The 25349-nt window shown below is 37.2% G+C and overlaps 3 protein-coding genes across 9 annotated transcripts in view; 1 reads left to right on the forward strand and 2 right to left on the reverse strand.

The window, feature by feature from the left end:
• Positions 1-864: 864 nt before the first annotated feature.
• Positions 865-13356, reverse strand: LOC127977616 (nuclear transport factor 2). Of its 4 annotated transcripts, none has more exons than XM_052582587.1 (5): positions 13211-13356; positions 7530-7651; positions 7039-7110; positions 5696-5794; positions 865-2619 (listed from the first exon to the last, which is right to left on the reverse strand). In XM_052582587.1, exons 2-5 carry the CDS (start codon positions 7626-7628, stop codon positions 2506-2508), a joined length of 384 nt encoding a protein of 127 aa, XP_052438547.1. In that variant the 5' UTR covers positions 7629-7651; positions 13211-13356; the 3' UTR covers positions 865-2505. The 4 variants fall into 4 exon arrangements, with proteins under 4 accessions (XP_052438547.1, XP_052438549.1, XP_052438550.1 ...); XM_052582589.1 differs by lacking the exon at positions 13211-13356 and adding an exon at positions 8210-9383; XM_052582590.1 differs by lacking the exon at positions 13211-13356 and adding an exon at positions 8166-8190.
• A 304-nt stretch (positions 13357-13660) lies between these two features.
• LOC127977330 (translin-associated factor X-interacting protein 1) lies at positions 13661-20700 on the reverse strand. 3 transcript variants are annotated; one of them, XM_052582192.1, is made up of 17 exons: positions 20541-20700; positions 20114-20180; positions 19883-19977; positions 19639-19744; positions 18846-18939; positions 18451-18647; positions 17704-17839; positions 16952-17121; positions 16637-16708; positions 16238-16340; positions 16041-16156; positions 15668-15796; positions 15409-15567; positions 15119-15228; positions 14909-15032; positions 14339-14445; positions 13661-14199 (listed from the first exon to the last, which is right to left on the reverse strand). In XM_052582192.1, exons 1-17 carry the CDS (start codon positions 20585-20587, stop codon positions 14007-14009), a joined length of 2025 nt encoding a protein of 674 aa, XP_052438152.1. In that variant the 5' UTR covers positions 20588-20700; the 3' UTR covers positions 13661-14006. The 3 variants fall into 3 exon arrangements, with proteins under 3 accessions (XP_052438152.1, XP_052438151.1, XP_052438153.1); XM_052582191.1 differs by having other exon boundaries at positions 17692-17839; XM_052582193.1 differs by lacking the exons at positions 15409-15567; positions 15668-15796 and having other exon boundaries at positions 17692-17839.
• Positions 20701-20951: 251 nt separating this feature from the next.
• Positions 20952-25349, forward strand: part of LOC127977331 (ran-binding protein 10) — a 31278-nt gene continuing 26880 nt past the window's right edge. Inside the window, exon 1 of one of the 2 annotated variants that reach the window (XM_052582195.1) lies at positions 20952-21884. In XM_052582195.1, coding sequence (XP_052438155.1) covers positions 21686-21884 — 199 coding nt within the window. In that variant the 5' untranslated portion in view covers positions 20952-21685. The remainder of the gene's footprint in view (positions 21885-25349) is intronic. The other variant, XM_052582194.1, reaches the window with a different exon arrangement.

Here is a 25349-nt window from a genome sequence, read left to right on the forward strand (position 1 = left end):
CATAAAAGTGACTTTGTGCTTCTTTGGGAGGGCACAATCAAGGGACGTTCACTTGCAGAACGCAAGCTTCTAGAGGGCACATAAGTCTGAAGTAATACATTTAGGTAAATAGGTGCAGAGCCAGTGGTAGTTTTGTAGGCAAACATCAATGCGAGCATCTACTGGTAGCCAGTGCAAATTGATAAACAGAGGTGCAGGATCGGACAGTTTTAGCAATGTGGTCTGAGAAAGTCAGCTGATCATCAGTCATAACTCCAAGGCTTCTGGCTGTTTTGGAAGGAGTTATGGTGGATGTGCCTAACTTGATGGTGAAATCGTGATGAAACAACGGGTTTGCTGGAATCACAAGCAGTTCTGTCTCTCCTTTGCCAGTATGGTTGATAGGATGATCTGGTGGTTAACCGTGTCAAAAGCAGCGGATAGATCAGACAGTGGAGTTATACAAGCCTGTCTAAATGATGAGAAAAAAACGTGAGTGAGTGTAGGTACAACTGCAGGAGAAATGCCTCGAAGGAGATAAGATGGAATAGGATCAAGCAGGCAAGTAGTAGGATGATTAGAAAGGATGAGTTTGGAGACTTCTGCCTCAAGAGAGTGAAGAGAAGGACCTGATTGTGGTGTGGAAAATTGTGCACTTTTGTTTTTAATTCTATTAATGAAAAAATGTTGTCAGCTCTATATATATATATATATATATATATATATATATATAGCTGATTAAGTTTTTTCAACATTAATTCTCTCTCTCTATATATATAATATTTATGTTTTACTGGCGTGTTATTACAACTAATTTGTCAGAAAATTACCTTCATCTAGTTTTAAACTATTCCCTCCACCGAAAGAAATAACATAACACCACACTTTACTTTGATCTCCTTTATTTTCACATACATGTAAGCTGCTGAAGTAGTATCTTACTGTATTCACGTTGTTTCACTGTTGCTTTTGTCGTGAAAATCAAGTCTTCTTTTGCTCTTCCCCTTAAACCACAGAGAAAGTGGACATCTGGAGGGTCAAGTAGGTGTGAAGTACGTGTACAATACATGTATTCCAGCAAAACTATAATGCAAGAATGTGACTCATTATACTGACTTTAAGATCTGTCTAGATATTCCAGTGCAAAACGCTACAATGCAGAAGACATCTTTCTAAAATATCTGTACCATCACAATGGCCTTCATATTTTGTGAATATGATTTTCTAATCCTAAACAATTAACATAACTCCTTTAGTGTAAACATTTTGTGGAAATAAAACCCAACACAACTAGTCATGTTTCAGTCATTGTGTCTGTGATTCTTGTATTGAAAATGTCAAAGTATAATCCTAAATATGGAAGGTAATAACAGCTTTGGCCACACTACAAACTCGATGACTTTTACATTCATACAAGCTTATGAAACATCACATCCCACATCTTCAAGATTTGAATCAATGGAAAACGGGGGAATTAAAATTTCAGAACTAAACCAGAATTAGTTTTTTCTCTCGATACTAACTCGATTTCTTAACCTTAGCAAAACTTGTTTTATTTATGTGGCATAATTGGCGGACACTTACAATTTTTGCTATTTTTTAACAAGAATGTCCACTTCTGATTCTACTTTTTTTTTTGGTTAGGAAAAAATTTGCTAAATAAAGACGTAATCCCTTGCTAATAAAAGCAATGTTCTACCATTATGTTTTTTAAGTCTAAACAGCTGCTTCAGGAAACACTGGCCACCTGTAAAAAGAGAAATAACAGCTGCATTGTTTTCTTCTCAGCTCAAATAAATCTATTATCTTATTGTGAGAATCTCATATGAGGCAGTATCAAAAACACAAAAAGCCAAGCATAGAAAAGGGGGGGGGGATGGTAGACGCAAAACCAGACAGGGGATGAACAAGATGATGACGGTGTTAAGAAAAAGGTCAAAGGTTTTATTGTGTGGCTTGGAAATTATTGTCACAGAGAGCAGTGAGCAGAAAGTGGGAAGCACACTGGTCTGAGGGGAAGGGGAAATTAATGTGGTGGTCTTTGGACAGCTAGAGCAACCTGACATCACACCAAATTTCAAGAGGCGAAAACAAAAAGAGATTAAACTTCAATGAGCATATTCTAAAAATGAGCTGAACACACTTTGTATTAAAGCAAAGAAAGACAGTAAGACGGTTGTTATTTCAAAGTCAAAATCAGCAACTAAAATGTAAATATCAAACAGCTGAGGTTAGGTTAATATGTATTTGTCCTGGTCAAGGCGTCCTCTGATATTTAAGCTCCCCATCATCATGCAGGTTGGCGAAGGAAAAGGGTCAGTTTGATGGATGTGTTGGCTTTCAGCAAAGAAACATGTCATTTCTGGAGTAGAGGCAGTACTGTATATGCCTGCATGTTTTCTGTGATTGACTGCTGTAATCCACTGGCGTTTCTCTTGGTTGTGATGAATGAAGGGCTGATTGACAGGTTCAGTGGAACCCCATCCTCCACCTTCCCACACTTCCTTCCTGCTAGCCATGGGGCGTTTAACCAAAATTGTGCAGCGCCAGGCGGAACATGTCATTGGTGCAAACCCACGCCTCATTAATGTTCTTCAGGATGAAGCTCTGATGGAATCCCATGATGGGGTCATCATCTGCCTATAAAAACACAGAGAAGACTTAGGCAGAGGCTCTCGTACAACTGTGCTAGACTTCATTAAAGAGAAGCGAACTTAACCCGGGATAAAAATTCAAATACTGTTACACTAAAAACATGCAAGTTTCAAAGTATATTAGTTCAGCTACAGAAAAACAAAAGCTGCATTAAGGAATCATGGCAAACTAAAGGCTGATAGTCTGTCACAATATCCACTTTTTTCCATCTAAGGACATAATATCCTTACATAATTACGGCATATTTTGGCTGATGATGGCGGAATCAAAAATAAAATCTGGGTCAGTTTTTCACATAAACACTGAACCTAGTACTGAATTTAAATGATCTTCACTAATGAATCCCTACTAATAATGCTAAAATCCATGACAAGGCATCACCTGTGGGATGTAATCTGGCCATTTATTAGGTTATTGTGACCATGTTTTTATTAAATTCATTTTAAAGAAGTCACAAGGTTATAAAATGATTTTTGTGCAAGATAACCCATACGAGTCGTTTTAGCACACGCTGTACTCCATGTTGTTAGTTAACTAAAACTATTATTATATAGCACTCATTTTGCCCCAATATTCAATCCCTATTCCATTTATTTATAAATAGAATCTAAAAGCTCAATAGAAATACATCTGATCCCAAGTATTTCACCCATTTGTCACATTAGTTTAGAACTCTTTATTACAACATATTAGATGCATATAAAACAGGTCAAAATAAAAGCTCAATGTTATGCCCGTTTCACACATACTCAATTTGCAGTGCATATGAGGTATTTTTTTCCATGCCCAAGTTAACAGGTTATAGCATTCACACTGCCCACAGATGCTGTCTGGCAATGTGCTTCAGGAGTGGTGCGTAAGCAGCATTGCAGCGACTGTTAATGTATCAATCTATTTTTGCTCTGCTGCATGCACTGAATTAAAGCACATTGTTTGAGGTAAAAAAAAATGCACACTTCACTGCATAAGTATCGCAGGAAACATACACACTGCAAAAGGAGTATGTGAGAAAAGGGTTACCACACCAAGCTGGTGCCTACAAAGTTAAATGTTTCTCCACTTTTAGTGTTGTTGGACACATTATGTCATTGAAGGTCGCTATCATTCAAGTCACCAAAAATGGCCAACTCTTACTGCAAAAGAATGACTTTGGTTGTTTTGCTGCTGCAAAGGCGCAAACAAATTCACAAACACACCAGGCAAACCTGCATGAACATATTCAATGACATTGCATTCCCAACATCTTAAATCTGCACAGACGTTTGATTCTGAACACAGATTAAAAGCCGTTAGTAGAGAGGCCCGTATGGTGTGCGTGAACCCAAGCGGACACTTGTTCTTACAAACATTAAGAGAAGGAGGAAAGGCCATGTGACCACCGAGAGCCTTTAAGCTCAAAGGTTGTGCAGGGCAAGCCTGAAGACTTCGTTGGTGCAAACCCAGGCAGTGCTGATACATTTCAACAGAAAGGTCTGGTGGAAGCCCAGCACCTGGTCATCATCTGCCTGATAGACAAACACACATACACTACAGCTCTGAAATGCATATGAAATATTAGACTATGCAGTACTATGTCACATAAGGTGGAGCAAGAGGGCAATCAAGAGAGGCTTAATCTGTCCAAGGCCGCTCTCGATTTGAAGTTGATGTTATGCATTTCAATTGAGGAGAATGCCCTCCTAGACCTTATCACATACATATTTGTCTGAAAGTGTTCACCTCAAGCGCTGCTGTAATGGCATACAGTGGGGAAAATATATATATTTGATCCCCTGGTGATTTTGCAAGTTTGCCTACTTATAAAGAAATGAAGGGTCTGTGATTTTTTATGGTAGGTTTATTTTAACATATAGAGACAGAATACGACCAAAAAATCCGGAAGAAAACACATTATATAAAGGTTAAAAATTGATTTGCATTTCAGTGAGAGAAATAAGTATTTAATTCCCAAGCAAAACATGACTTAGCATGACCTTAATGTGCTTCTTCTTGAGCAACAACTTTGTTGACTTGGTGGTATGTTTCGGATCATTGTTATGCTGTAAGACCCATTCATGACCCATCTTCAGTGTTCAGGTTCTCGTCCAAAATTGTACAGTACATTGCCCCATCCATTTGCCCCTCAATACGGTGAAGTCGTCTTGTTCCCTTAGCAGAAGAAACAGCCCCAAAGCATAATGTTTGCACCTCTGTGCTTGACTTTAGGGATGGTGTTCCTGGGGTTATAGTCAGCATTTCTCTCCCTCCAAACCATGCAAGTCGTAATGCCAAAGAGCTGAATTTTGGTCTCAACTGACCATAGCACTTCCTCCCAAGCCTTCTCTGAATCATTTAGATGTTCATTGGCAATCTTTAAACAGACCTGTACATGTGCCTTCTTGAGCAGGGGGACCTTGGGGGCGCTGCAGGATTTCAGTTCATTGTGTCGTAGTTTGTTACAAATGTTTTGCTTGGTGACTGTAGTCCCATCTGCCTTAAGATCATTAACAAGCTCCTCCCCTGTAGTTCTGGGCTGATCCCTCACCTTTCATCATCCTTACTCCAGACCAAGGCCGATTGATGGTTGTTTTGTATTTCGTCCATTTCCAAATAATCGCACCAAGCTTCTTGCAGCCTTGTGCAGATCTACAATCTTGCCTCTGTCAATCTTTGACAGCTCTTTGGTCTTGCCCATGGTGGTTGGAGAGGTTGGAATGAAAGATACAGATTGTGTGGACAGATGTCACCTAACAAGCTGACATTAAGAGTTACTTCTTAAAGTGACAGGACTAATCTGTGTTCCACATGGGCACATAACCAATCTGTGGGAGCCATAGTTCTTGCTGCTTGGTGGGGAATCAAATAATTATTTCACTCACTGAAATGCAAATCAATTTCTAACCTTTATATACCAATGTATTTTTGGTGGTTGATATTCTGTCTCTATTCATTAAAATAAACTTAATATAAAAATGAAAGACCATTTCTTTGTAAGTGGGCAAACAAAATCAGCAGAGGATCAAATAAATATTTTCCCCACTGTAAGTGTCAGAGGTCAAAATTAAATTGAGAAAATACTTACTTTTAGTTGTCCTACTACCATACTCAATATGCAGCTATCAGGGGTGGGCTGATGATCTTGTGCTGTGATGCTGTGAGCTATTTTTGTGAAGGGCAGGCTCTGAATAAAATAAAATAAAAAATATATAATTACTGTTTAAACTGAAAGATACATACGGTAATTAAACATCTTATAAATATTTAAATGGGGATGCACAATATATTGTCAATTTGAGAGATCTTTTACATTTGTGACCCTGGACCACAAAATCAGTCCTAAATTGCACGCGTATATTTGTAGCAATAGCCAACAATACATTGCATAAATTTTTCTTTTTTTATGCCAAAAATCATTAGGTTATTTAGTAAATGTCAAATATGTTCATGAAGATATTTCCTACCATAAATATAAAAAAAATATTTTTTGATTATTCATATGCATTGCAAAGAACTTCATGTGGGCAACTTTAAAGGCAATTTTCTTAATATTTAGATTTTTGCACCCTTAGATTCGATAGATTCAAATATGTCTATCTCAGCCAAATATAGTGCTATATTTTAACAAACCATCCATCAATAGAAAGCTTTAGATTTTTTTTTTTTTTTTTTTTTTTAACCTTACAACATTTATTATTCAATTTAGTCACATTTATTTATTGGTTGACAGTGGAGAAATTCCCAATTTCCATTTTCAAAAATAAACTAGAGGAAATATACCCTAGCCTATATTTTAAATTTTTTACTTTCATGCATTTAGCAGACACTTTTATCCAAAGCGACTTACAGTGCATTCAGGCTATACAATTGTGTTCCCTGGGAATTGAACCCACGACCTTTAACGCAATGCTCTACCACTGAGCCACAGGAACAAATTACTTTAAATCAAATTATCAAATTACTTTAAAGAGATAGTTCACCCAAAAATGAAATTCTGTAATTAAATCTCTCCCCCTCATGTTGTTCCAAACCTGCAAGACCTTCGTTCATCTTAGAGAACACAAATGAAGATTTGTTTTATGAAATCCGTGAGCTTTCTTATCCTGCACAGACAGCAACACAACTGACAGAACACTTTTTGTGCACACAGAAAACAATAATAACTTTATTTAACAATTTTTTCTCTTCCAGGTCAGTTTACGCTGCCATTCACAGCAGTGCCACCACGCATGCGTGTGGTGCAGCTGACGCTGTACGGAAGAGAAGAAATCTAAATAAAAATATCTTTATTTGTGTTCCGAAAATTAACGAGGGTCTCACAGGTTAAGAATGACATAATTTTGAGTAATTAATGAAATAATTTTCATTTTTGGGTGAACTATCCCTTTAAATCAACCTTCAACGTGAACAAAACACACAAATACGTACAGAAAGCTTTTCGACAATCGCCGCTTTTCCCTGGAATTGCTGACCCTCCCACGTAAGGCATGACGCATCAATCTAGGACAAGAAAAAAAAAATTGCATTTAGTTGAGCTTAAGGAGCAAAAATGTAGACAGCAAAGCAGTAATATGGCCAATCTTTTTATAAATAAATATTAATCATGTATATAAATAATCAACAAATATCCCTCAATATAAGTATTGTTTAACATGTTTGACATACTGTTTGACATATGTTGCTGAAAATATAGGTTCTTGTATGAGGACTTTAGGCTCTTTTTAAAGGTCCAGTATAGAACCACATTTCTGGCCTGAAAAGACTCCTCTCCTGAACACACGACAAGACATAAACCAAGGGACTCTTTGAACACTAACCTGAGCAGAGACAGTAAAACATCTCTATTTGATGCCTCTCTCAGCTAATGGTCTAGTCAAGAGAGAACTATCCTGAAGAAAAGAGCTTAATACAATACTCACATATATCGATCCAAGTTGAGTCCTGTCTGTGTCAAACAGCTGATAGTAATGTTGCACAAAGCTGGATCCTATTTGTTCCCAAATCGGCTTGTCTCCCATCCTGATTCACCCTGCTACAGGCACTGGTGGAGACAGAATAAATGCCTCTATGTATATGACAGACAAAGGGGTTGACAAAAAAAAAAAAAAAAAAAACCTGAATATGTAATCTTCATTTAAAAGTAAACTGGCTTTCATTTGTGCCAATATTACCAGTGACCTTGGACATTATATAGATACCTAACAACCTGGGTGCATTAAGTTTATTTACTATTGGTCACCATCGTTAGTACTGTATTTGCTACTGACAGGTTTGTTAAGATGTACTTTCGTTTATATTTTGCTATGGGCATCGCACATTGATTAAAAGCAATAGGTAAAGTAAACATTTTATTAGCAACTTGTTAATTGCATAATACGGCTGGTCATGTCATGCCAAATGGTGAAGCCCATAATGCCACAACCCACTCCATGTAATAAATAAACAACTTCTGATAGGAGAACTGATAGGCCTAGAAATTCTGTGCCATTTAACTTCTACATGAGCATAAATAAATCCTGTGTGTGTGTAAAGTTTTTAACTGGCAAAATTATCACCTTTTTAGTTTTTCTGGCACTCAATAGGCTTTATATAGCCACACCTCTTTTCAGTGCTGAGTTTGTTGTCTTCTGTCTTCCAGATTGTATTTCCACAGCATGAAGGTAAGATCTTACGAATTTATGAATGAACCACTCATCTTCCAGTCTACTAACATTTGTCATGACATCCCCTTCAAATATTACAATGCTTATGATAACTTTTGTTAATTCTACAATAAGTAAATCCACCTCATTAGCTAATTACTAGAGCCTGACCGATTTATTGTTTTGACGATTTTATCGGTCAATATCGTGGGTCTATCTGCACTGATGTATATGCCCCAAGATATGCCACCAATACTTTTCTTTTCTTTTTTTTTACAGAACATAAAACACAGATAAAATGCTTGTAAAAGGTGTAATTAGCCTACTTCGTTTATCCAGCAGAGCATGCTCCATTGTTTGCCACTGGCAACCCAAGTCACTGTAGTGACAAGAGTGTGGCCAAGTCTGTGGTTTTCCCGCAGAACTGGGCTACTTTATCACTGTTGCCGCGGATTGAAGTGAGCCCAATAATGTAATATTTAGTCCCTGGAATGCAATTGTACCAGGGAAACCCCACCATAAAACGTGTTCCATTGAATGGTGATTTAACGCTATGTTGTCACCTAGTTGGTGAGGCACAATGCTAAAAAGTAAATAAACAATGTCCCCATCTTTTACTCTCACAATAAGCTTATCATACTGGTTTGCTACATTAGTAGGGCCTGAAAATGCTGACGGAATCACAGAATTCAGTCAAAAAAATTTAATTTACTTTATAATGCGGAAATTTAGAGAATTTGCCATGTGTTTATGTATATATTCTGTTTATACTTGTGATGAGTTTTATTTGTCACGTATATGACATACAACAAGATGCGAAATGTAGGTCTGGCATACTCTTTTTAGACTGTGCAAAAAAAAGAAGAAGAGAAAATTCAAGGCCGGTGAAGTGATTGATAATAATGAGCGACAGCTGCACAACTCATCGGTCTCGAGTCCTACGGAGGAGCTCCATAGGGAAAAAAGGAGGAGTGACAACAGTGTTGGACGAGAGATGACCAGGGGGCCGGGACTACTTTTGTGCTTGCACTAGCAGCGAGCGGGTGTGTGTGTGTGCGCGCGCATATTGACAACGCCGACGGTAAGATACAAGGGCTGTCTCTCTGCCACATACAAAGGCCAGAGTAAAAACATTTTAATATTCCGGGGTTTTTTTTGCCCCTTTTTGTACTTTGTAGATGCCACCCAAGAAGAAGGGGACATAAGAAGCTTTTTCATAAAGCAGAGTCGGAGTGTAAGTAGGCAAAATAACTAGCTAGCCACACAAATAAACTAGCAGTAGTGACTGACCAGGCTTTCAAATGCATATTCTGTGGAAAATAGTATTAACTGGTGATAGTATTAACCAGGATGATAGAATGCTACGTTAGCAAGTAACTGAATGTCAATTAGCCTGTAAGTTACCTTAACTTAGAATCTTGCAGTCAACATAAACGTGAGTGTACTGGAGGGTAAATAGTGTTTGTAATAGAAAAAGGTTATTATATTTATTTATATTTTTTCTTGTGGCAGAGTATTTTTTGTTAGTGTAAATACTAATGTACATAATTTATCTTATTAAAACGTTTGGTCGTTCAGCATTACAGTTTTAGATTTTTATTTTTTGAGAGTGCATTTTTGAGATTATACAGTTTTACTAAATCACCATTAAATCACTGGTATCTTACAACAAAATAATGTAAATCAAACTTGCTTTGTGTTGCGAGGCTCGTGATTGGCTGTTCGCCAGTGATGTCACACACTCATGTGCACATGCTCCACAACATAGGACCAAACCCGGAGTTGACAAAGAAAGTTGATTATCAGCATCATGGTACAGACAAGTCAAGTCTGCTTTATTGTCAATTCTTCCACATGTACTGTACAGTACATACAGAGAATCGAAATTGCGCTACTCTCAGACCCCCGGTGTATACAGATACACAAATAGTAGAACCTAAAAATCACAATAAAATATAAGATACAACTATACAATAAGGGAATGTAAAACAAAGGTCTTCGGATCGGAGAGGTTCGGTTTTTTTCAACTTGAATCTAATCCTGTTACTCTAAATTTGTTCAGCTTCCATCATGGCTACCATACAGGCCCCAGGCCTGGACTATTTATGTTTTTTTGGTTTTGTTTGTGCGTAGCAGTCATCTGAGAGGGGCTGTCATGCTTTTTTCAGTTTTGTATTTATTTTATTATTAAAATCATGTTTAAATGTACACTGGTTCCTGTCTAATTATTCCCGATCTATGAACTTTGTTACACTGGTGCCGAAACCTGGGAGGAAGGAGGGACACACTGTCAGTGAGCCCTCGCCGCTGTGGGGAATCTGCGGTGCCATCGAGCATGGCGGAGCAGTCTGTCATCATAGAAATTCGAGGCATTGGGCTGGAGTGAGTTGCGAGTGGGACAGACAAACTCGCTGCTGGCCGCCTGGGTTGTTGAGAGATGGCTGCCGTCCGTGAGGGAGTGGAGGAGTCGTCGCCAATCGCCTGCTGCCATCCCCCAAAATAATGGGGAGGAGCAGGAAACGGGGGACTCCTGCCGGCTGCCCTTAATTCGGAGGAGCCATCAACATCCACAGGGCGATGGAGGAGTTTCAAGGCACCTACCGAGGGCTATCGAGCGCAACCACCAGGTATTGCGGAAGAGTTTACACAGCTGATGGAGGGCCGAGCAGCAGGCTGTCTGGGAATTGGAACAAGATTTTTTTTCCTCTCTTCCCGATCTCATCTCCTTTTCACTCGCCTCGTGTCTATACCCCGGTGCCCCCGGAGGCGAAGTAGAAAGCAAGTCTCGTGGGTCTGCGAGGGGCGACGGGGGCAGGGGCGTCGCACCCGTGGGGGATGTGGGGGTTTTAACACCCACACTTTTCCCGGTGAGAGGGTTCGACACCCGCACGTTTTCTGCAGTTTTTCCGCAGTTTTGCACAAACGCCTTACTACAGTCCCTCCTCCGTTTCTCTGACCGCTCTGTGTCTGCGCTCGCCGCGGCTGCCTCCTCCCCCTCCCTCTCAAACATGACACCGGCTTTGAGTGTGACCAGCTGATGATTGGCTGTTCTGCCTTAAGTCCCGCCTTTCTTGGGGTGTTATAGGTCAGCTCGTGCTGAGGAGGCGGGAACTTATGGTTATGGTTATTTACATCTCCCTTTTCCAGGTACTTTGAATGAGTGTTTATGCTTTCGAGGTTTTTAAAAAACTTGATATGTGTTTGGGAAGATGTTCTGTTAATCGTTTTGTTGACATGTCAAGTGTTTTCGCTATTATATTTTGTTTTTTAGACTAATGCTAATTGCTATTATTGGGATATTGTTTGCATTCCTGTTGAAGAACTATGAAAGAAAAGTGAATATTATTTTAATGTTTAAAAACAGTAAATTGTTACATCATTTATACCACCAGAGAAAAAACTTTGTGTGGGCATTTTTTTTTAATGTAGGATTATTTTTTTCCCAGCCAAACGCTGCAAGCCGAAAATCCCGCAAAGTGCCAGAGAACTTTAAGCCCTGCATTTTACCTCTCTGTCAATGTATTCTTCATTTTTATTGTTTATAAACAAACCACATCCATCCCCCACACTTTTGAAAAGCTTGCTACGCCCCTGGACGGGGGTATGTGACAAGTGGGATGGGGCTGAGAGTGGCCCTCATGAAGACAGTCATTTAAAAATGATTCGCTATGCTTTATAACTAAAAGTAACAAAGACAAAAAATCAACATGTGAATGCATTCATTTATCCTGAAAAAAATTAAAGCGACAAGAAAGTGAGCGCCTGGTGAAGAGGAAGAAAAATGTAGTTGTTATATTTTATAGTTACATATACAATGCTCATTGGTGAAAGAAACACTTCTTCTATTTATATTTTAATGGATCATTATTGCCGCTTGGCCAAACGAAAGAAGTGAGAATTATTTTTAGCATTTAACAGCAGCAGTCATGGTGATGATGTTTGTTTGTTTGTTTTCTTTCTTTCTTATCTCGGTTCTTTTGTTTTAAGTAATGCTATTATTCCGTTAATTTATGTGCTTTATATCCAGCGCTTCCTGAACTCAAGTCTGTTATTGCCAGTCAAGCGTAAACACGCAGCAGGGACGCGTTTACAGTAGAGAGAGAACGACTCTGATCTGATCACAAACTCTTTCCGAGTCACAGGGCTCAAGTTTAATTCAAGTCTCGAGTCATTGCTGTAAAACTCTAAGTCAAGTCACTGAGTCATGCGACTTGAGTCCACACCCCTGGTAACGTAGCTGTATGGATGACACTAATGAATTACACGGACCAAGCTGTTCGATTACTGTCAAATAACAACATTAATGAGCATAAAAGCATTCGACTGACCATTCTAAAGAGGATTTTAGAACTCTTAGCACTAACGTTAACGTGGTTGGTTAGCAAGTACTAACTTCATTTACAAGTCAACCAGTGACGATATGAAGGCGTCCAAATTGCGTTTTAAGTAATTTCCGTCAAACCACAGCCACTATTTGATTAAGAATGCTACTAACCATTAAAAGTAACAATGCTATGATTATTAGCTGGCTTTCAATGGCCTCGCTGTAGAGTGATTCATTTTAGCTTTAGCCGTAGACGAGCTAACACTTGCCTGTCTGTCTACAACGAGCTCACCGGATAAATCGTGATGCGAAAAAGTTGTTTTACGTTGAAGTGGACGTTGCCTTTAGAATATCGACTCGGAGTTTGAATAGAAACGATCAACGGGCAACTTGGACCAAACGCACCCTCGTTCCGTTCTAAAATTACCCCAGAGCCATTTGAGCTGAGCGCAGGCGAGACCCTCGCGCGGCCCGTACACGCTCATGTCCTATAGGCGTGTCCTATTAGCTAGCGCTTCAGAAGATTCTTGGCAAAAAGCCCCAGTGCTACTTTGCATAAAGTAGTTATAAAGTAATTGTGTACAGCGTAAATACAACGTTAACTGTTATAAATAATATCTGACCAACATCTTACCTCCGTGAGCCCTAAACCGAGTCCCCGGTTCCAGTTATGGCGATTCCAGCGCGCCGAGAACAGAAGTTGAGCGGCCTCTCTTCAGTTTGAGCATGCGCAAAGCGCTTACACACTCCTTTGAATATTGGTTCTTGACAGCCAGTCAACAGATTCTCAGTGTAAAGATGGTTGTTGATGTATTGCTTTCCAAATCTAGAACTAGCGCTTCGAGCAGCAGGTGAATCCAAGAATAGTTTACTTTAAATACTCACAAGTTTTGTCCCTTAGAAACCATATTTGTGCAGTTTCTCTTCTGTTAACGATCTGGTTGTAAACTCTCTTAAAATTACATGTGCAGAACATTTCTTTTTAGTTCAGCTAGTCTCACAAATGCAGTGCTTCATTGCATTTACAAGGTGGAAAATTGCTAATAATAAATGACATTAATTTGTAAAAAAAAAAAAAACGCAATTTTATATAAACATTTACCATTTATTGACAATAATTATTAAGTAATCTGCAGTGGACAATACAAATTAATATAGCTTTGTTGATGTAGATGGGGTAAATATAACACATGTGACAGTTTCTTTTTAATAAAAAAGCAAAAAATAATATGTTAAAGCAGCACGCAGAGACATGAGGCTACTTAAATCATTTTTAATTGTGTTATTCTTGATATGTGATTTATCTAATTACAAAACAATATGCAAACCGTTAAAGTATTAAGGTATTTCTATACCCTAGTGCTATGCTTGGTTTATATATGTAGTGTGCTATAAAAAGATTGGAAATGTGCTTGACATAACAACTGTCATCACTTAGGCCCTGCCCTATTTACATGAGCCACAGAGAGACGCTGCAGCAAAACCTCCGTGTTCAAAGCTTGATCTTGTAATTCACACTCCTTTGTTTGAAAAGCTACACTTATATTCCAGTCCAGAGTTTCAGGATCCAGTGAGGGATCGATAATCTTGAAGGCAGTCCTGAGGTGCTCTGCATCCACTTCCCTAAATTGATGATATACAGAACAGGACAAAACTATGACAATACGATTATTGAAATCTAAAAAGGATTAGTTAAATGTGGCTTTTAATTGGAGATCTTTAATAACATTTTGTAAAGGATGGATAGATGATGATCTCTCACCCTTTGCCTTCTAGTTGCATTCTCAGCTCGCTGATGTACTGGAGTCTCTCAGCAGTAGCTTGTTTTTTAACTAGACTCAGGAATTCTTTGCGTCTTCCATCTGTGTCCTGGAGTGGAACAATGTGCACAAAGCATGATGTTCTCATATATTTATATACGGAGTGCCGTTTAAAAGTTTTGGATTTTTATTTTATTTTTCTCTGAAGATATTAATACTTTTATTCAGCAAGGATGCATTCAATTGATCACAAGAGACAGTTAAGACATTTATACATTAACAAAAGATTTATTTTTCAAATAAATTTGTGTGATCACGTGACACTGAAGACTGATGTAATGGCTGCTGAAAACTCAGCTTTTCCATGGAAGGAATTTGTTTTACAATCAAATAGAAAGTTATTTTACATCATAATCTTATTTCCAATATTATTGTTTTTAATGCATATTTTAAGAAATATATGCAGCTTCGGTGAACATAAGAGACTTTTCAAAAACATTAACATATCTCATTAACCCAAACTTGGATACATTCAACTTCAATTAGATTGTAGCCCAAAAATCCAAACTGACCTCTGTATAAAGTGTCTGATAAGCAATGCGCACTCCGTTACTCTTCAGCTCTGTCTGGGCCACCGCCAACAGCTCCTCTATGTCTTGATCTGCTTTCAGAGGGAAGGCCTTCCTCAATGCTTCACTGAAAATTAGCAAACATAATGTAATAATAATAATAATGATGACAATCATACATTTTCAACTGAGGAATTTAGAGTTTCTGCTCACCTAAATTCTAATACAGTTAGTGATCCGCATTGTGTTGTGTCACTCTGAATTAAAACCTTGAGCAAGTGAGACAGCAGCTGAGTCTGTCCATGGTAGATACTCTCATCAACCTGCCACACAATTACAGTCAGCAACATTTAAATCATATATTATATCATATTATATTATATGATATAACGTTTATATAACATTTGATATTCTGGGGGGGGGGGGGGGGGCAGCTGAAAAACCTGCATTCATTGGACTTAATTGTTAATTTACATAAATTATTATTTAGATTAAGTGCAAACCTTCCCAATCAAGATGTCATTAAAAAGGCAAATGAGATCATCTTCAAGATTGTTCTGAATGCTTTCCATCAAGCTGTAAGCCCACTCTCCTGCCTTATCCTTATAATGTTCCACAAGATAGCTGTGAAGAAATGTCTGCAGATCTCTGACGTCATCATTCTCCATTGAAGAGAAAAGTGTGGAGAAATACAGCATTAAATACTCATAACTAGGCACTGTTTAAACAAATCAGGACAGGATATTGGTATGCCATACATACCTTTTCATTCTCTGAGGTTTTTTCCCTCCAGATGTCTTTAATAACTCTGACTACATCTGCTTTCTTGAGCTTAAGTTTCTTAAGTTTCCCATCATACTGTAGATAAATGGGGACATCACTGGATGTACCCTGTGAAAACAACTTTATTTCAGCCTAGCAAAGCTGGTGTTATTCATTTATAGCCTTTATTTAGCATCTTATTTTTAATGCATTATTATATTTAGGCTTAAACAGATAAAATAGGTAAAAATCATAAACTTTTTTCATAAAAAAAATATATTTTCTGCAGTAATCCAAAAGCTTCCATGCTGGCGTATAAAAATATGCATCACTGCAGTGCTCTATTGCTAGTTTTGATGTTAAGAACACTTACAAGACCAGTGAAGAACTCATTTTGGCCATTCATCTGCTGCAGTAAGATCTCCATCCTCTTTTGACTGGATTGACCTTCAAAGAGCTCTTTACATCGCTCACTGCCTCCTAGTATGTCTACAACACACATTACAGAAGATTATCTCAAACAGAAGCTTAAAGAACATATGACAGCCTGGACAATTCAGATACTGTTACCTGAACACTGTTCCCAGTTTGGTCTGGGAGTTGTAACAATGTGTTTGTTATCAGAGCCATGTTGCAGCACAGACGGATTGGAGTGTAACACAGCAGGTGCTGACTGTTGATTAGAATAAGGTTTAGTAATCAGTTGAGTTTACGATTATTTATTTATCATTCTAGCCTAGGGCTATTCAAATCTTGTCCTGGAAGGCCAGTGCACTGCAGAGTTTAGCCTCAACCCTGATCAAACCCACCTACCTGTGATTTTCTAATGATCCCAAAGACATTGATTAACAGGCTCAGGTGTGTTTGATTAGGGTTGGAGTTAAACTCTGCAGTGCACTGGCCCTCCAGGACAAGATTTGAATAGCCCTGTTCTAGACCTCCTTGAAATCTGTTCCTCTGCTCAAGTACCTGACGATGAACCTCAAGCAATGCGTCATACTCAGACTTTAACTGGTCAAAGTCTGTCTGTAAGGTTTCCAGCTAAAACATGGAAAGAAATCATATTCAATATTGTAATTAACTACATATCATTATTTCACTCTTGATGTTTAAGAGTTACTCTCTTGGGTGTTTGATGAATTTAATCAAATTGCAGCAATCAAACAGCAATCAAATTGCTGAACAGAATTATTCATTCATTTAAAAAAAACACTGACCCCAAACCTTTGAATCGTAATGTAGTAGATTTATAAAAACGATAAAATTATATATTTTTCTCCATACCTTTATTAAAGTCTCCTCATGTATATGATTGAGGTTATCCCAGTCTCGTCGTGGGACCACATCACTGTATTCAGCTTGGAGGCGGTTAAGCTCAACTTGGACTTTGGTGAGGTCCTCTCTACACACCTGCAAAGCCATTTTCACCACCACAGGATCCTCAGATTCATCCTCTGAGAGGAACAAGCAAAGTTTCTGTCAAATCACCTCCTCACTACTCGACCTGCTGACTACTGCATCTCACTCCTGGCAAGCAAACCTCTGTGGAAAGCTCCAGCCAGGCTAATATAATAATCTCCAAAAATAAATAAACAATACAGCTTAGCTGTATTTATCGACTTTTGATGAGGTCCACACTGATTCCTTTGCTCCACCCAGTCATCATCAGCAGAAAAATCCCTCTCTATGAATACTTTGGTTGTTATTTTCCACACACTAGCTATAACATAACTGCTGCACTAATGGATTTTTAAATGGCAATCCCATTTTTTATTATCATATTTCTTATAGTGGAATTGTAATTTCAGGCAAAAAAATTATAATAAATACACACAAAATGTAAAAGCGGGATACTGCTCACGTTTTGCTTGAAGAGTGACAAAGCTCTTAAATTTTGAGACAGGTGGTCACCCTACCACTGGCTCCTTCTTCTCATACACTAAATTCCAGTAGTGAAATTTTTGTTTCCATGTTTGTTTATTGTTTTCAGAACTAATCGTCATTCGTGTAACCTTCATTATAACCTTCATTATAACCTTCATTGTTATCATCATGTTCAGTGTCTTGGGTAGAGGTCATTGTGCTGATTCTGGTGATGAGCAGTTTTCGTGCATCACGTTCATCCCGGTATAGCTGATACTGGGTGGCCAGATCCTCTTTTAGGTGATCAACCTATGGGAGAGATACACGTGAGTTTGTGATTTATTATAGATTTACTATTGTCATATATGCTTTATGGAAGCAGCAGTGCTGTGATTGTTAACGGCAACTAAAATTAAAATATTAACAACTGTTTTCATCAACTGAAATAAAGCTTAAATAAAGAATCTTATATAAAACCTTAGGGTTTAAAATATAAACCCTATATATATATATATATATATATATATATATTAGATAAAAGACATAAATTGACTAAAATGTAAGTACTAAAATACTAAAACTAAAAATAAGTACTAAAACTGAAATAAGAATAAATTAAAGATAAATAAAAATTATTTAAACTGTATAAACTCATTTAAATTACAATAGCACATAACTGTGTTCAAATGTTAATAAGATGCTGTGAGAAACTCCAACATAATATGATTAATTTCTCATAGAGAATGGGATCATATGATTCCATATAAAAAGCTTTCCCATTGAGAGGTCATGCTTGTCATTAACCGATATACTGTACATTTGTCAAATACTGACGAAACATCCTTTAATCACTTAGAATAGTGAATAATCCAATGTAGCCAGATCTCTACAAAAGGAGAGACATAATAAATGAACTCCACCTGAATCTGCAGAGCAGTCTGTTGTCCTCTCATACTCTCGATGACACGCTGCAGGCGCAGACACTCTTTCTTCAGAGCTCTGAGCTCATCTCTTTCCTGTACTCTCTGTTCCAGAATCCTCTTCTCACAGTGTTCAGACACAAGCACCAGCTTTGCCCGCAACGGTTGCAGATCCCTGATCTGTTCACGAAGATGTGCTGGGAGAGACATTAACACTTTGTTTAGTGACATCACATCTATTATTTTCCTCATGACTTAATTTTGATCAATTGAGTTACATTAGCAATTTATTTGACATTATATTAAATAACTTAGTTAGCTACAGTATAATTAGTAACAAAAAACTATAAATGGTGGTAGCCTGCTAGAACAAATAATAAATAGATTGCACATACCTAATGTGATGTCATACTCATTTTTGATGGCAGAGAAAATAGGCTTATAGGTTTTAAATTCTTCAATTAAATATCCAAACACCTCCTGGAAAACCTTTGTAAGGCAGGGAAAAAGCAAGAAAATAGTTTCTTAAATACTAGTATTGAAAATTACTTTTTAAATATATATATATATATATATATATATATATATATATATATATATATATATATATATATATATTTATTTATTTATTTATTATTATTTATTTTTTTGTGGATTGTTTGGACAGAGTCAAACATCCCTTTACTTGAAAGTAAGATGCAGTGTAATATATGTAGTCTGCTCTGTATACTAACTTTCTAAAGTTTTTTTAGAAGAAAGAAACTTACACTGAATTCAGAAACGATGCATTTAGAAAAAATAACAGTAAAGGCTTTCTTTAAAAATTATTTTTAAGAATTGTATTTCAATAAATCCTACAAAAAAAAATATATATATATCAGAGGCTTCCACAAAAACATATTTTTTTTAGCAGCGAATAAGCATAAGAATGATTTCTGAAGGATTATGTTACATTTTGTTAAGATCATGTGAACATTATATTTAAAAATGTATTAACATTGAAAAAGAATTTTTTATTGCATTATTTATGATTTTTTATATATGCAATATTTATTCTTTTTTATATTTGTTGTTTTATCAAGTAAATGCAAATCAAGTAAAAGAGATCTTTCAAAAACATAAAAAATCTTACAGACTTCAAACGTGTATGCTAAAGAGTAAGAGACCATTACAAAGTGGGATTTAAACCTGCAGTCTGAGCTCTTGGACTTTGATGCCATGTGTGTCTAAAGCTTCTAATTCTCTCTTCAGATGAGACTCCAGCTGCTCTAAGAAACGAGGCTTGGTAAGAGATCTGCAGAACAACATATATGCAGACATAAGGATCAAAGTATGCAATGGGCATGGAAAAGTGTAGGGTAAAGGGTGACGTTTTACAACTACTGCAATGCTAGAATGGACACTGAGATGCTATGTATTGTGCTTGCCATACCCATGATGTTTTATTACTCTGGGCTTTTGGACAATTTGATTGGTAACTTCAGCAGGCCAGGATGAAAGGCTACCAGAGGTTTCCCCCGCATTGGTCTGAAAGAAATTAAAGTTTGGCATTATTTGGCATGTAATGATGGTGTCAAACACTGCAAAATAAATCTCTTATCAGATATTTCAAATACTATCGAATATGAATTTCTATAACTAAATTAGCCAGTTTATAACTTACTTTTATAAACTTTGACTTAGATATCCCGTTAGTAATGTGTCGCTGTGATCCTCTGCTAACAGAAAGACTTGGGAACAAACAGTGAACTTGGGTCAAACAGTGACAACAGACACTTTTACCAAAATATTATGTTTTTCTTATTATTTTTTCAAATATGTTAAAAGTTGTCACACGGCAGGCCTATTAACTCAACATTAGAAAATAATAAAGAAATGGCAATTATAGACATACACAATTTACTTTATACTTATACGTTTACTTTAAATATATCTTGATGTAAAAATATTTTATTTGTCAGTTACACATTGACTAGCAGTGTCCAGCGTTCCTTAGTTACTGACTTCCACTGGTTTGTTTGGCTTAGGCAGTCATTTCTAGTTAGTGTATAAGCAACATTAACGATTCTAAAACTGTCTTTATATCTTGCCTTTCAGAGTGTAACAACGGTGGCAGCTGTAGGTCTTTCAGCGACATTTGGACGAATAAAAGGCTTGATAATAATACACAGCAAATTTATCAGCGAATGCTCAACCGAAACTTCAGCAGCGTGGCATTGTTTTTGTTTGGGAGGTGGTTGCTATGATACCGACGGACCCTAGGAAAGACCTTCCGTTTATAGGCGCCCACTGTGTGCCTGTATAAACAATAACGTGACTTGTCGTCTAAAACATTATATGTGTCGCATTAAATTCGCGTGTATGTGTTAATATGTAAGTACAATATTTGGTGAATATTTAAAAGGCTTACTTCGCTGCTATGATATAACATTTGTGTTTTTATTTATCACGGCAGTAAAGGCTAATGCGACTGGATTACACCACAGAGAGTGACTTGTTTTTCTAAGCCCGTCTGTTATTTAGACTGTAGAGTGCTTAACTCGTTGAACAAAATGTCTTGTTAGGGTTAAATGTTTCCTTGCTTTTAAATTTTATGCACTTGTTTTTAACTGTAAACATATATTCCAAATAGAAACGTCCTAAAATGATTTTTTTAAGAAAAGGACAAAAACAACAACGTTCAATGAATTAACTCTTTATTTTAATAGTTTAACCAGGAAAAAAATGAGTACTATTAAGATTCATTTATTAAAGCAAACTACATCTTCACAGACCAACAGTGTAGTAGGATAAGGATTACAAGAAGTATGTTACATAAAAAGATTAATAATATAGCAAACATGTAAGTTATTGAAATTGATTTCCATCATCACGTATTTGAAGAAATCCACTGGTTCGAGATGTAAAAAAAAAAACACGATTTACTTTCAATCTAAATCAAGTATATGCATGCTCAGACTATATAATTAGCAGTTGTGATAAAAACTACAAATCCTAGACTGCGTGTTACAACCCCTACATGGGTCGTGTAGTTAAAAGCACTTCCCTCGTGTGAGCAGTGTGCACTGCGCAGGGCTTTGTGTTCAACTACAGTACCCACACTCACTGTGGAGCGGCTGTGATCCGCGGATAGCTCACCACTGCTGTTCTCTCCTGAGTCTAGCGCTCTCTCCTTTTTAGCGGATTGGCAAAACAGGGTAGGATTACTTGAAGGAATACAAAAACATAAGCAAAAATGGCAGAGCTTGGAGCGGGGAGCCTGCTAACAGGAGATCCTGCTTTTAATTATCAAGAGCATGAGCTAAACGAGCGTTTGAAGCGGCTGTACCCGGCCGTGAATGAGGAAGAGACCCCCTTACCCCGATCTTGGAGCCCCAAGGATAAGTACAGCTACATCGGGCTCTCACAGAATAACCTGCGGGTGCATTACAAAGGTATACAGATGTGGCACGCGCTGAACTGTCAACCCGTAGGCCTTGGCTGGTTCGCTGCGCTCGAATATGTGCAATCTCCCCGATCTAGTTTGAACTGCTTTTTTAGCGTCCCTTTTGCTTTGTTGCATAGAAAGAGAGAGGGATGTCAAAATGGGTTGACATTTAGCAAAACATCATGCCTGAATTCGGCTAGAGAGAGTAGCTTGGGGCATAAGCACGGTTGGGGAGTCTAGCTTTTGGACACCTAGTTTTACCTATTGCCATGGCAAGAACATCAAATTATTGATTTGCCAAGCTTGTGGTTTGAACTCCATTTCGGTGAATTAGTTGAGGCTGGTGCTAGCTAGCCACGGCAGGGCAGTAAGGGCAGCTAAACAGTTACATCATTGCAATGAATTGTTTGGTAATTTACTCCGCATTGCATAAGTGTGTTTTGTTATCCGCTATCAGATGATTTATGCAAGGACATGCGCCGCTTTACCACGAAACAAATCGTTGAAAATGTTTTTGTTGCGTATTTGACGCACGAACATGTGCGTATTTCTGCTGACGAATGATTCGAATCTGAGCGAATATTTTCGAATCGCCGAATTGGTCATAATAATGAATTCGAATTCCACAACACTAACACTAGCTGTTTAAACCGTTGTGGCGTTTCGAACGACCCAGTCGCCTCAGCGTGGTCTGTGAATCTACACATTGCAGATGTACTTTTTGTTTAACAACTATGCACATGCTTCTAGAGAATACATGATAAAGCAGTCTTTTTTTAAGAACTAGCACTCACACGTTTTATATAAGCTTTTAGTGGGTATGTTTTAAAAATATCATTGCAGGCGAGTAATCCAACAGTGACTGCTGTCTTTTTAATTTCACTAGACGTACATTATTCTTGTCATCCATCCTGTAGTGACCTGTATATGTTTTATTAGTTTAGTACTTCTATATTATTTACAAGAACTTAGTCATTTGCACCTAGGCGCTGTCCCACTAGTGCCAATTAACTTAGGCCTATATGGTTCCTGGTAACAAATTACACGTTTTTGCCGTTGAATTCTATGGAAATCCGAAGTTTACATATCAACAGTCCATTCCTACTAATATGTAGTGTAATAGTTGCTGGTGTCTATTCCAGTTTACCAGTAATAATTCATTAAGTGCTATTACTCCTTATTTATTTAGTTTGAACAATATAGTTGCTAGTATACTTTCTAGATTTCTGAAGGTGAGCTGATTAGATGCTAATTAGCATTTACTAAAAACAAACAAGTGTACATTATAGTTAAGCCTACTTGTATGATATTTAATTGAACTATAAAGTAGCCATTAAAAGTAAATTAGTGATATTCCATGTCATAATATCAAAGAGCTCTTTTGTTGTAGCATATATGTGAATGATTAGGTTTGTAAAAAGGCTTTATTGTGTTGTCTGAAATGTTATTGACATGTTCCCTGGTTATTTTTAGTTGAAGCACAAATGCTGTTATAAAGAGCCTAATTCTAATTTGATGTTATGCATCTTAAGGCCTGTTGTGCAATACTTTAGGACTGTTAAAATTTGAGGGTCACTGGTGTGTTGAATATAGCCTTTTTTTTTCCTTACATGTTGTGTTCTGTTTGACAGCTGTTTGTGTCAATGCTCAAGCCCAGTGGGAAGGTTATCCTTATAGTTTAGTTCATCCCCTTTGACACATCAGTGAACAACTATGCATTATTTTGGTAATATACACTGCTTTGTGTCTGTGCAAACTTGTATCTCATTGGCAACTATCTCATTCCAGGCTACGGGTTTGTTTACCACTTCATATGTTAGGGGATGTTTGCCAAGAATTCGATTTTTAAGAGTCAGATGATATTGATTTACTCGTATTGATTTCTTTCCTTGTTAAGGATCTTTGTTTCTTTATGTTCTGTCAGCCTGACTGATTTGGTCCGTTTATCCTCAAAGCAGGATTGCAGTGATTAGATTAGGATCAAACAAAGGCTTGTTGGTATAATCTAGAGTCATTATATATATCTTGTAGCAGTATATTTAAAGCAGCTCCAGTTAATAAATGATTTAACCTGCAGTCTATTAACCTTCAGTGCTATTTTGGCCAGTGTACCAGATTCTGTGGACTGAATTTTAGGTAACACCATGTTTCTGTCAAGTAAAGACACTAGATATGCTGTCAAATAGTGTGATGAAAATCTGTGCAATGTTTATGTTACATTGTGGCCCACATGGCTCGCCATCTTTATTTAGGAAGCATGTAAAACATTGTCAAGCCTTTGCATGATGAAACGAGGGGAAAAGACACCAGAGGCTCATTTTCTAGCTTTGTTCCCAGTGTGGACCTCATTTTACTCATCGTCACACTGACAAGGACGTGAGCCTGTTAATGGGGAGATAAAATGTGACTTTTGCAGCACTACACCCATGCAGAAGTTATTTTTACACCACCTCCTGTGAGAAGATTAATGATAAAGATAAATAGATACAGATAGATTAGCATAGCTTGGATTGATTTTTGTGGTTTGGTGGGCCGCTGTCCATTTTCTGTGTAGGCAGTTGGACGGTGTTTCCTTTAAGCTCATTGTAATGTTTGCCTATAGAGGGCTTTTGCTTGTCTGAGGAGCCAATCATGCATGTTCAGTCGGTGCGGTGACATCACCAGATTATGTTAATTTCCCCCAGTGTCTTTGTGAAGCTGTGAAACCCTGTTTGCTAACACTAGCACAACACTCCCAATCTTCTCTCCCTGTGTCTTTGTTCTATCATATTGTAGATTTTTTTTTTTTTTTTTTTTTGCTGCTTCGCTGATGTTATTATGGGTGCCTGCTGTAGCCTTATACAGTTCTCACCATTTTGCTTCGATGTTTTGACAGAGAAACCCTTAACTATGAAAATGAGCTTTAGCAGAGAGCAGTGCAATTTTGTGGTGGTGATTGATATTTTATGAATGTTTATATGAGTGAATGAATAAATTTTTTCTTTATTTTTATATTCATTAGAAATTAATATAATAGAAATTAATAACAATTTCAGTCATATTTCAACCCAGTTCAGAAAGAAAATTAAGAAATAGTATTTACTTGTGTAAATAAAATATAGTTTGTTTGCATTGTGATATTATTATTATTATTATTTTCAGCTTTTCATCAGTTTGACGCATTTTGACATTATTTTAACGACAATTAAAATCGCGATAAAAAGGAAGTAGCAACAGATTTTTTTGTATATTGTGCAATTCTGTAAATTTATGGGAGAAGAGAATTTAAATGAATCACGCAATGCAATTTACTTATGTTTGGGCTCGTCAAACTACTGGTATTTGCAACATTATTTTATTATTTAAAGCAGGTGCTAATTTATGCTGCTCTTGGTAGATTGCGCTGGTCATTATTACAGATCAAGTAGACTGATAACTGATCATTTGAACCAATATATATATGTCAGGTGTAAAAAAAATTAGTTAATTTAAA

The sequence above is a fragment of the Carassius gibelio genome, chromosome B18 (assembly GCF_023724105.1).
Source record: "Carassius gibelio isolate Cgi1373 ecotype wild population from Czech Republic chromosome B18, carGib1.2-hapl.c, whole genome shotgun sequence".
In the NCBI taxonomy this organism is placed as follows: domain Eukaryota; kingdom Metazoa; phylum Chordata; class Actinopteri; order Cypriniformes; family Cyprinidae; genus Carassius; species Carassius gibelio.

Coding starts and splice junctions, on each gene's coding strand:
- LOC127977616 (XM_052582587.1), bottom strand. CDS start 7,628: ATGGGAGACAAGCCGATTTGGGAACAAATAGGATCCAGCTTTGTGCAA. Junction 7,111..7,529: donor CTCAACTTGGATCGATATAT/GTGAGTATTGTA, acceptor TTCTTGTCCTAG/ATTGATGCGTCATGCCTTAC. Junction 2,620..5,695: donor TGGTAGTAGGACAACTAAAA/GTAAGTATTTTC, acceptor GTGTTTTTATAG/GCAGATGATGACCCCATCAT.
- LOC127977330 (XM_052582191.1), bottom strand. CDS start 20,587: ATGTCGCTGAAAGACCTACAGCTGCCACCGTTGTTACACTCTGAAAG. Junction 18,648..18,845: donor TGAGTATGACATCACATTAG/GTATGTGCAATC, acceptor TGTCTCTCCCAG/CACATCTTCGTGAACAGATC. Junction 15,568..15,667: donor AAACCTCAGAGAATGAAAAG/GTATGTATGGCA, acceptor TCTTCAATGGAG/AATGATGACGTCAGAGATCT.